At 34.1% G+C, this 12,181-nt stretch overlaps 1 protein-coding gene across 1 annotated transcript in view; it reads right to left on the minus strand.

Moving 5' to 3' along the window:
• The window catches only part of LOC134854451 (uncharacterized), a 277,410-nt gene that overhangs the window by 172,692 nt on the left and 92,537 nt on the right, over positions 1–12,181 (minus strand). The window contains exons 22-24 of the mRNA XM_063870705.1: positions 9,434–9,589; positions 6,015–6,205; positions 5,328–5,460 (exon numbers count right to left, since the gene is read on the minus strand). Coding sequence (XP_063726775.1) covers positions 5,328–5,460; positions 6,015–6,205; positions 9,434–9,589 — 480 coding nt within the window. The remainder of the gene's footprint in view (positions 1–5,327; positions 5,461–6,014; positions 6,206–9,433; positions 9,590–12,181) is intronic.

Below are 12,181 nucleotides of genomic sequence, written 5' to 3' on the forward strand. Positions count from 1 at the left end.
TGTAACAAAAAAAATTAATCACACTAATCTTATCAGGGCAAAACTTTGAAGGTTCTGGCAGTCCTGCAACGTCTTTGAGACACATTTTGAAAACATTAACTTAAAAAGAAACAGTTTTCAAATAAACAAAACTGCTCATATCAGGGCGAAGCCCTGAATGTTCCGACTGCCTTTGAAAATTATGGAGCAGTAATAAATTAAAAAATTAAATCTAATAAAACAAAATCAGGTTAAATCTCGCTTACGCGTTAATAGCGCTAAATGTATCGCGCGTTAATTGTCCCAAATTAGCCAAAATGGCAATCTTATCTTTAAACCCCCATAACTTTAAGGAAAATGATCACAGGTGAAATATTTTTTCAAATTTAAGCTTAGGACAACAATAGCTTACGAATGATGAAAAAAATTCCGCAAAAATGGCTAGTTAAAAAGTCGAAATTCGTCTGAAAAAAAACCACCCCGAGCAAAATTATTCCGTAATTTTTTTTTTCGAAAGTCGGAACAAGAAGAGAAACTATTTTTTTTGGATTCTTGTACTTCTACCCACACCCTATTTCAAGTAAGAAAAAAAAACGTTCTAAGCGTTTAGTAACACAATAATAACATCAAATATTTTGCGTCAATTCATTTTAGAATTATTTTGAGCGGGAAATAATAGCGGCTTACGCGTCAATAGCGCAAAATATCTCGCGCTTATTTGTCCCAAATAAACCAAATTGGCAATTTCCACACCAATATATTTTTCAGAAAAAGAATCACAGATGACAGAACTTTTTAAATTGGAGCTCAAGGCAACACTAGTTTTCATTCAAAAATTCTTTTCAAAAATTATAAGACAAAACGTGGAAGTTGGTTGGAGAACAAAAACACTCCTAGCCCAAATCTTCCGTCACTTTCTTTGAAAATCAGTACAATTATAAATGTTTCAGTTGGAGTGCAAATACAAAAATCTATAATTTGCCGCAATTTGTAATCCATGTGTGATAGACAACACAAACTAAGTTAGAAGACTGCTCGTATCAGGGCGAAACCCTGACTGAATGTTCCGACTGCCTTTTAAGGTCTATGGAGCAGTAATAACAAGGAAAATTTAAATGTAATCAAACAAAAATTATTTTTTTTTTCAAAAAAATTTGAGATTTTTTGTGAAAACATCTCCCCACACGCCATATTAAGTACAAATTGATAAATTTTGCTCCTATTAACAAATCGATGATGACAAATAGAATTTCTTTAAAAAAATTTGGAACGGTTTGTAAGCGCGTTAATTATCCCAAACTGGTCAAAATGGCCAAAATGGTAATCTTTAAACCCTCATTACTTAACGAAAAATGATCAAAGGTTAAATATTTTTCAAATTTAGGCTCAGGACAACCATAATAAAATAAGCAAACTGAAAAACAATTTTGTAGAAAGATGACAAGAAAAACAAAAAAAAATCAAACAAATTTTCTAAAAAAGTTTCTTTGTTTTTGGCAGTTTTTCATTCAAAAAAAGAGATAAATACTCAAACAAAACTAACGGTAATTGATTTAAAATAATTTTTTACGGCTTAAATTAAACTATTAGAAGCTTTTAGGCTATCAAAATGAGCTAATATAAGCCTGCTCGCTCGGTTTACTCGCTCAAATTTCAACGAAAAATCAAAAACTTCAAACTTGTTTTTCTCGACCCTGGGAATTTTTTGATGTCGTTCAAATCACAACTAAAAAACTTTAATATGATATATCATTCATATCAGTCCTATGATTTTTTGTGGTAGTTGAATTTGCATAGAAAACAAAATGTTATATATAAAAAAAGAAAATAAAACTGAGAAAAACCCGAACACAAAGTTGCTGCCTACTGTTCACTTGGTCAGTACAATAAAACTTAACCAAATAATTTCCCCTTGAATCAATTTTTTGTGGGCAAGAGATTGGTCACCTGGTTCCAAATTCCTACTGATCGAAGTTTGATATTTTTGATATCTGAGTAATTTTGATTCGAGCGACTAATAGAGGATCAAACAGAAAGCCTTCATGTTCTGTCTAAGGATATAAATTTTTTTATGAAGCAGCATATAGATAAAATAACATGAAGGAACACCAGCCTGAATTAAGCTCTGGCGCGTTGTTTTTTTTAGAATCTAGTTTGTCTCAGGCAAAAGGAAATCAAAAAAAATTTCCTATCGACTCTCAAAGTCCAGGAGTCTTCTTTCCTTGTCCAAAAAAAGCAATTTAAACTGATTTTTCGTTGGGCTCAATTATGTCGAAATTTTTGGTCTCTAGCAGTGGGATAGCGGCATAGTTTTCATAAGAAGCTCAAATCTAATTACTTAATTTTCAACTGCATCTAATTTATAGTGGTTTCTTTTGCTTTTTTTTGTCTGGTTCTAGAACAACAAGCCGATGGGATTGCAAGCAAAAGGACTTCAGGTTGAAGTTTAAGCTTTTCGGAAATAAATCAAAGACACTAAAACCTATCTTTATAATGATTAAAAGGGGTATTTTCTGTTATGCCCTCTGAATGGTGAAAAACGAAAATTCGAGTTTTTTTGAGAGATTAAGATAAACCTTACTTAGAAATACAAAGTACAACTAATAAAATAAGGATAGCTGGTTACTGTGCAAATAGCGCTGAATGTTCCGACTATATTCTTAAGCAAATAGTGTCTTTTTTTCAATTTAGTGTCGTTTCTTCTGTGTGGGGTGATGAAACGATGTGAACAAAAACTAAAGTTCAGGCATATTCGTCAGCCATAGTAAATTATACAATTATAAAAACAATTTTTTTTTAAAAAAAATTTCGAGAAAAACACAAAAAAAACAATCAATTAAGTTTTTTGGTAGTTTTTTGATTTTTTAAGGTTATGATTTCGAAAAGGAGCTAAAAATCTCAAAAAACTAATTTAAATGCAAAAAATTAAAACTTTACGACGTAAATTAGGCTGATAGAAGCTTTAAAGCTATTAAAATTAGCTGAGTTAAGCCTACTCGCTCGCTTTATTTGCTGAAAAATAAGCAAAAAACAATATTTTCAAATCTGCTTTCTTGACCCCAGAAACTTTTTTATGTCGTTCATATCACGACTGAAAGCTTTAATATGATATATCGTTTATATCAATCCGATGATCGTTTGTGGTAGCTGATTTTGCGTGAAAAACACAAAAAAAGGTTTTAAGAAAAAAAACGAAAACAAACCCGAAAACAAAGTTCCTCCCTACTTTTCAAAAGGTCAGAAAAAAATATTCAAGCAAATAGTCAACCTTTTTAACAATTTTTTTATGGGAAGTTAACGTGGTCCCGAATTTGTAGTGGTCGATTTTCAATTTTTTGATAGCTGGGTAATTTTGGTTCGAGCGACTAGCAGAGGATCAACCAGAAAGCCTTGATAGGTCTGTCTAATAATAAAACTTTAGTATAAAACAGCATACAGATAAAATAGCATAAATGAAGATCTTATTTAGGCTTTGGCGAGTTGTTTAGGCTTTGGCGAGTTGTTTTCCTTTCAATGTAATATCAAGGCAAAAGGAAATTCAAAAAAACTGCTATCGAGTCTCAAATCCCAGCAAGCCTCTTTCTTTATCCATAAACACAGAAAAAAACATGCTTAACTTATTTTTCATTGAGTTCAATTATGTCGAAAGTTCTGGTCGCTAACAGTGTGATAGCGGCATAGTTTCCGTTAGAAGCTGAAATCTTATTAGTTAATTTTCATTTACATCTCATTTAAAGCGGTTTCTTTTGCTAATACATCTGGGTCTAGAACAACAGGCCAATGGGGTTGCAAGCCAAAAGGACTTCAGGTTGGAGTTTAGGCTTTTCGCAAAGTAAATTAAAGACACTAAAATTTGTCATTATTAAGATCAAAGGGGTGTTTTCTTTTTTGCACCCTGAATGATACAAAATGAAAATTCAAGTTTTTTTTCGACAAAATTTGATTATTTTTACTTAGAAATACAAAATACAACTAATAAATTAAGGATAGCTGGTTATTGTAAATTTTGCGCTTTGTGTTCCGTCCATTGGCGTAAAAAAATAGTGTCGTTTTTTTTCAAATTAGTGTTGTAGTTTCTGTGTGGGGTGATAAAAGGATGTGAACAAAAAAACTAAAGCTTAGGATCATTCGACAACCATAGTAAAAAACCAAATTTAAAACCAATTTTTGTAGAAAAATGACTAGAAAAGCAAAAAAAAACAATCAAACAAGTTGTCAAACACTTCTACAATTTTTTGGCAAATTTTTGATTTTTTGAAGTTTGTGACTTTAAAAACGAGCTTGAAAAAACTTAAGAAAACTAAATTTATTCGAGTAAAATTAAAACTTTTTGGTGTAAATTAAACTAAAAAAAGCTTTTAAGCTATTAAAATTAGCTAACTTAAGACTGCTCGCCCGCTTTATTTGCTCAAAATTAAACGAAAATAAAAAATTCTAAATCTGCTTTTCTCGAACTTGGAAAATTTTTTTAAGTAGTTCACATAACGACTGAAAATTTTAAAAAGAAATACCATTAAAATCAGTTCGATGATTGTTTGTGATAGATGATTTTGCGTGGAAAACAAAAAAATTATTCAAAAAAGAAGAAAAATAAACTAATACAAACCCGATTACAAAATTCCTCCCTATTTCAGAGGGTCAGAACAAAAATATTTAAGCAAATAACCTTCGCATGAATCAATTTTTTCATTGGAAGAGATAGTTCACATGGTCCCAAAATCGTATTGGTCGAATTTCGATATTGTTGATGGCTTTGTTAATTTGGTTCGAGCGACTTGCAGAGTATCAATCAGAAAGCCTTCGTGGGTCTGTCTGAGAATATACCTTTTGTATAAAACAGCATACAGATAAAATAGCATAAAGGAACACCAGCCTTAATTAAGATTTGGCGCGTTGTTTTCTTAGAATCTAGTTTATCTTAGGCAAAAGGAAATTGATAAACTTCTTATCGGTCTTTTTTCTTTTTCTTGTTTGGGTTGGGGGGTTTGGTTATAATTAAAAAGACCCTTGTGTTAGTTTTGTAAAATTTAAAACGTAGCCAACAGACAGCTGGAAAAGAGTCAATGAACGCAAGTAAACCGAAAAAAATACTGACTTGTTTTTTTGAAAAAATCTCAACTATCGATTTTCTGGAATAATGTAAGTCTGACACTTATTTGATAAATTTTCCAAAAAAAAATCGTCACTACCTATATAAGAGTCTGAAATACGTTTGTTCGCCAACTCATAACAAGTTTAGTCATATGACAAGTTTAATATTATAATTGTTATTTGGGCACTACTATGATAGACTGGTCCCTAAAAAAGCAACTGCCAGAAGAACCGCGCTATTTCTCAATCTTACAGACCTGTGCAAACTGTGACTTGTGTGGTTGAAGTGCTCGTTAGGTTAGCCGAACAGAGGTCCTTCACAGACGAAAATGTGAGATTGTAACTGGTCCCAGAGGCCGCCAATGTGATCGACATGTCCGAATCGATTTCCTAAAATTACAACTTTCAAATTTTTCTTGAACCAAAACTATTCGACACGAGTTAAGAGGCAGTCAGAACATTCAGCGATTTGCCCTGATATACAAGCAGTCTTGTCATATTTACCACCCCTCCCACCTTTGAATTACTTTTTTAAAACCTAGATTAATTTTGTCACGATGTAATGAAAATTTGCGCGAGGAACGAGCTAGCTATTCTGAACACAATTTTTGTCTCATATATTACAGCAAAAATTTACGCATTCAGCCTTTACAGCAATAACACGGAAAAATTGTTCTACGTATGTTTTGTGGTGGCGGTGGTAGGAGGTGAAATTTCAGGTCGGGGGGGGGGGCGAAATGTCGCTTTTTCTCAATTCTACCAGGTGTCGCTTTCGAGGAACTGTCGCCTCGCTCTAATGACCGAATGCGCAGAAATGTTCTCAGCCAATCAGATTTCATTATTCAAATCAGTCTGTTTTGTACAGTTTAAAGGTTATCGAGTGGTTGAGAGTTTTCCCGAATGAGAATACCCCCCCCCCCCCCCCATTATGGCCTTTGTTTTACCTGGGGGTTGACGTCCACAGTCACTGTAGCACTACCGACATCCACCCCATTAACATGAGTGAGTTTGTACATGTCAATTGCTCCTTCTATGACAGTCACGCTGTTGCTGGAGGCATTCACGACTACCACATTGTTAGTTGTCGCATTCACTGGTGTAACTTCGGTAGCCGTGAAATTGGGCGCTGCCGGAACTGAAATACACAGAGTCACCTTTCGCCGTAATCCGACAACTCGCAACACAATACAACTCGCATTAAAAGACAACTAGCAATATATACATACTCACCAGTGGAATTAGGGCGGGTGGATAGTTTGTGTGGGTAGGGGCAAAAGGTCCCCCCTTTGTACAATTTTGAGATATCTTGTTTGGCTGGCTAACACTAAAACGTTCTAGAGGCGCCAATATATACAAGGTTTCGGGGAGCGCGCGCCAAAATAAGCAATTTTTGGTCAAAGTTTTTCAAAAAATTACTTAAAAACACCGTTTTAGGCCTGTTTTTTCAAGTGCTTTGGGAGAGCTCGGAAAATCAATTTAATCAACCTAAAACAAATTAGCTAAATTATTTTTTATAGGTTGACCAAATTGATTTTCGGGCTTTTCCCAAATTACTATAAAAAACCTATATTGACCAAATTTTCTGCGCCGCAGGCAATTTTTTTATTAAAAAAAACAGGCCAAAAAGTGCAGTTTTAGGTTTTTTTAGGAAAATGTTCACCAGAAAGTCGGGTTTTTTCGGCGCGCACTCCCTCAAAATTTGTATAGATTGCCGCCAAAGGCGCCTTTAGAAAAAATTTGGTTTACTCAGCCAAAAAAGAACAAAGGGAAACCCTTTGGGTCAGCAGAGAGTCGAATCCCTGAGGGGAGCGTTCGCCCCCCCCCCCCCCCCCCCCCTCTAAACCCGCTACTGATAACACTATATCTTTTTCCTTTCTTACCAAAACAGTACAGGAAAGAGTTAACAGAGAACGGGGTATTATCGAGTTCTAAATTGAAATTTTCAGGCATTCCGAATCGAGTATTTTGCTTAATATTTCTAAGCAAACTTTCAAAAGTAAGATTCAATCCTAAGTTAGTAATTTTATGCTTGACCTCAAACAGCGCATGCATTTAAAATACTTATTTAGAAAAAAAATCCACTTCATATTGAATTGACTTTGACGCTTCTTTTGCTCCGATTTTCGAAGAAAGCGACCAGAAATTTGTCTCGAGGTGGGTTTTATCTCAAGAGAAATTTTGATGTTTTACCTAGCATATTTTGCCGGATTTTTTCTTTTATCAGCCAAAATGTTTTGTTGTCATGAGCGCAAATTTTCAAAGATACGTAAAATTTTTCGTAACACAATCATTTCATAGCAATTACATAACATAACTATTGTTGGTAAAGTTATGGTGGCTTAAAAATTTGGGTCAATTAACACGCGATATAATTCATGCTATCAAGCGTAAGCGGCAATTTAATCCTGCTTTGAATCATGTTTTTTTTCTATACAAGACCTTGCTAGATACAAAATATGTCATTTTGTACTTTATAAAGCGTATGGGGGGATAAATTTTTAGGGTGAGTAGACGCTCACTGCTCCAGGGATTCGACCCCCTGCCGACCCAAAGTATTCCTCCTATGTACTATTTTTGACTGACTGACCCTAAAGTTTTTATATAGGCACCAGTATACAAAAATTTTGAATGGGGAGTGCGGATCAAATAAATGCAATTTTTCCGTTGACATTTTCTAAAAAGTACTAATAAACCGCCTTTGTGGCCTGCTTTATTTTCACAATTTTATCATTTTTTTTCGAATCTAACACAACTCGATGATTTATACCTCAGTCAAACCATTGAGGGCTTCGCCCTGATACGAGCAATTTGTTTAACCATATTAGTTTTCAAAAAATCTATTTTTCCGTTGAAGATATTTATAGCTAAAGAAAAGTTAAACTTGGATAGCATTACAATGAATATCATCAATGTTGGATTGTTAAGGTAACTAATTTTCGGAAAATTGATCTGAAACTCGAAATTTTCAGACCCCCAACGAGTTTTCTTTGAGGTGGCCGAAATTTAAAAAAATACATTCTACAGCATGCTTTTCTCCCTTCACTTCTTGAAGTGTTCGGAGCAAAAATGAGAACAAAAAAAATCAAGAAAACAACTTCAAAAGCTAGAAAAAAAGCGTTCTGTTTGCCTATTAGGTCTTTTTTCACTCTTTTTGATGAAAGAAAAAGTGCAATTTATCTTTAACGACAATGATCCAGCAATTTTTCTACAATTTTGCTATCTAAGTCTGTGGTGTGATGAGAAACTTTTAACAAAAGCATGAAACTTAGACTTATTATATAGTATGTTAATAATGGTAAATTACTGATATTTTTTTGAACCGTTTTTTCTCCTGTTGTCAAAAACTAAATATACAAATTGAAAGAAATTTTTTTTTAAACACAGAGACGGAGCGGAGCTTTGCTCGATTCGCAATTAAACAAGACTGCTCGTATCAGGGCGAAGCCCTGAATGTTCCGACTGCCTTTTAAGGTTTATGGAGCAGTAAAAACACACAAAAAAATGATTTTAATAAAATAAAAGGATTTTTTTTTCTAAAATTTGAATTTTTTTTTGAAATTATCCCCCACACGCCATATAAAGTGCAAAAGGATAGTTTTCGCTCCTTGTAACAAATCAATTATGGCAAGTCAGCTTCTTTCAACCAAACTGGGATAATTTCTAAGACGGATTAAATCTCCGCTTACGCATTAATAGCGCGAAATATATCGCGCGTTAATTGTCCCAAATTGGTCAGAATGGCAATCTTTAAACCCCCATAACTTTACAAAAAATGATCACAGGTAAAATATCTTTTCAAATTTAAGCTCAGGACAACAATACCTTTTGAATGATATAAGAAAATTCCGCCAAAAATGGCTAGTTAAAAAGTCGAAACTTGTCTGAAGAAAAAAAAACCCACCCCGAGCACAAATATTCCGTTACTTTCGTATCGAAAGTCGGAACAACAAGTGTTGAATTGAAACGGCGAAACTCAAGAACTATCAAAGACGTTTTCGAACGTTGTACCTGTTGAAAAAACGACAAGAAAAACAAAAAGAAGTAGGCTAGCATCTTATCGATCGCATAAATGATGTCGGAAATTTGTAGGAATCAAATTTCAAGGTAAATAAGCCGACTGAAATAAAGTCAACAGAGGAAAATCAACCAAAAGGCCAGAAAATTTTTTTGGAGCAAAATAAATGTACTGCCCAATTGGTGATCCCTCCAGCATTTTATGGGGTAAATGTAATGTGGGTTCCGTGTTAAAACATTCAGCCAATCTGGATAGAGCATTTATTCAATGCATGCCCACTGCCACTATATTCATACGTTACAAGTTTTTTGGTATGTTTCGAAGCCCTGAGAAGCAATAAAGACTTACGTGTGCAAACTGTAACTTGGGCGTAATTTTTAAGTTCGTCAGTGTCCGAAACACCGCACTCGGTGAGGCTGGACACTTCAACACCCACGCCCAGTGTGTAGGAAGAGCCAGCTGTCAAACCAGTGAAACTCACGTTAACGTCAGCGGGATCTTGACCTGTGAATCAGAATGAGTTTTCAACAAATGAGTTGAGTGAGTTTTTTATATAGACACCCATTTCGTCTCTCGTGTGGCTTGTAATTTTTTTTCGATGTTTTTGAACACTCAGTTTTGGTTGGTTCATTTAAAATTTCAGTTTATCAACCTTCTATCATTCGTGACGCCACCAATAAAACCAACTTAAATCCTCTTTTATTGAAAATAAACATAGCCAACAGACAGTTGGAAATGATTCAATGAACAAAAGTAAACAGACAAAAAAGCTGATTGGTTGAGAAAACTGGGTGAATAACTTAATATTCTACATAATTGCTTCTACATAAGTGACGCAAGCCAATTATGACGCATTAGCAGTACCAGTCATTTAAAAAAATAGAAATTTACTAACTAACATTCCTCAATTTATAGAGCGGACGCAATTTAACTAGTATACGAAAAAAGTTCATTAAGACATCCGACCCTGCCCAGGTTCGAACCCTCTTGTTTTGCTGCGGGTCTCCTGCCCTACTTCTACGCTACAGATCCATTATACCTTGAAGCTGGAAGTGCAATTTGTAATATAATAATCCGTGTTAATATCCTTAATATTGGCTGTACATAATAACTTGTTATTGATCAAAAAGAATCCTTTCAAAATGAACACTTTTTGTCGCAATATTCGCGTTGCAACAATATTTGCGACTTAGCTTCGGAAAAAAAAGAATTGGTGCTATAAAACAAGTTTAGCTTGTGTAAATAAAGAAATTGAACTGAAACTAAAGAGAAATCAAAAATCAAAAGCGAAAAACAAATTTGAACCTGAACAAATTTTAAGACTTTCTTGGAAAAAAAAATATCGCGACCTATATGAAGTCTGATCTACGTTCATCGACTCTTAAAAACTCAACTACGCATTTTCGCTATAACTAACGCTACACAAAGTGGGACCAAGAAGTTAACAAAATGTAGGTAGCCTAAGGAAACAAAACGAACAACGAACGGTAGGCAGACAAATCTGTTTTTTTTTTCGTTATACCAGCCCTAAATAATAAAGAAAGAAAATGAAAAGAATGAAAGCGAATCACACGGCGTTTAAAATAGTCCAAATTTACGAAATTTATGAGACAGAAAGCCAGTTTGAGGTTGAATTAGGTCAAACTGCTACATTTTGAACAGTCACATAATAATATATTGCCTTCCCTAGCATATCAATTCAATTTTAGTTTTTGATCTTCGTCATTAATGGGGGTGGAAGAATAACCCATAAAATTATCTCTTTTAACTATTTGGAATATACTCGAGCAAAATATATAATCGTGGATAATCAGCGGACAATTGCCGGATAAAGCCAGTTTTTGAAAACTGTGTATAAATTTCAGAATCACTAGGGTTGATGGGGCTTGTGGCTATTCTTGAAGGGCAGCCAATTTTCCGTAGTCAACAAAGTAGCCTAATAACTGGACTTCAAGAGATAACCTGAGTGTATCGATAAAATTAATTGAAAAGCATGCTCCGTTCGCATTTCGCCACAGTTTAAAAACTAGTTTCGAAGTCGGTCAAAAAATTTTCAAGAAAAAATGAGAAGGAGGTTCCGATTACATTTCTGCCCCAGTTTTGATATTCGTAGGTTTTCTGATTTCCGGTTTTCTCGTCAATGTGGCCCATTAAACGGAACTTTCAGGCCTGCAAATACGCGAAAGATAGTAGGTAATTGCTCGAAGTGTCTTGGTTCCATTTTAAATGCTCTTTTAAGCAAACTTATGTCTTTTTGCAAATAAATTTTAAGGTTTTTTTCACTCATCCCGCCACCATTGAAATGGGGAGGAACTCTGTTTTCGGGTGTGTTATAGTTTTTGTCTTTTTGACGCAAAATCAGCTTCCACGAACAGTCAGAGGAATAGGTCCAGTAACATATCATATTGAAGCCATTTCAATCGTGATTCAAACGATATAAAAACAATTTCAAAAGGTAATCCTGTTGTCGAGAAAAACGGGTCTGAGATTTTCGAGATTTAGTCTAATTTCGAGCGAGTAACGCAATCAGGTAGCGTTGGTTATATGACAAATGGTCCTTTCGGTTAAAAAAAACTACGTTTTATGAAAAAAAAATAAACTAGTATTAATGATTAATGCCTTGACAAAAAATTTATTTAAAAAATTGAAAAATTGTGCGAAAATTAGAAAAAAAAATTGTTGAAAATTTTTTCAATTTTTTGTTTGTTTTTAATTTTTTGAAGACAAATGTTGTCAGATCATTTGCCTTCAAGGACAAATGTTGCCGTATCTGTCTATTTCACTACATTTCTCGCGTTAGTATATTTTTACATTACATTGCGCACAAAAAAAACTACTCTAAATTGAAAAAAAAAATGTTTTTTTTTTGTTTTTTTTTCTAAATGAATGTGGTCGGAACATTCTGTGGTACTTGCACAGCAACGGGCTATTCTTTTCCCTAAGACATCCAATGGCTTTTTTCCCTAAAACATCGAGATTTCCCTTTCTTGTATTTTTAAGCCTTGCAGGTTGTTGTTTATTTCATTCTTCGAGTAGCGATAGTCGCTTTTTTTCTTGATAAAATTTCAGTTTTCTTGCGAAATTTGTTCAGAGTTG

Source organism: Symsagittifera roscoffensis, chromosome 9, assembly GCF_963678635.1.
Source record: "Symsagittifera roscoffensis chromosome 9, txSymRosc1.1, whole genome shotgun sequence".
In the NCBI taxonomy this organism is placed as follows: domain Eukaryota; kingdom Metazoa; phylum Xenacoelomorpha; order Acoela; family Convolutidae; genus Symsagittifera; species Symsagittifera roscoffensis.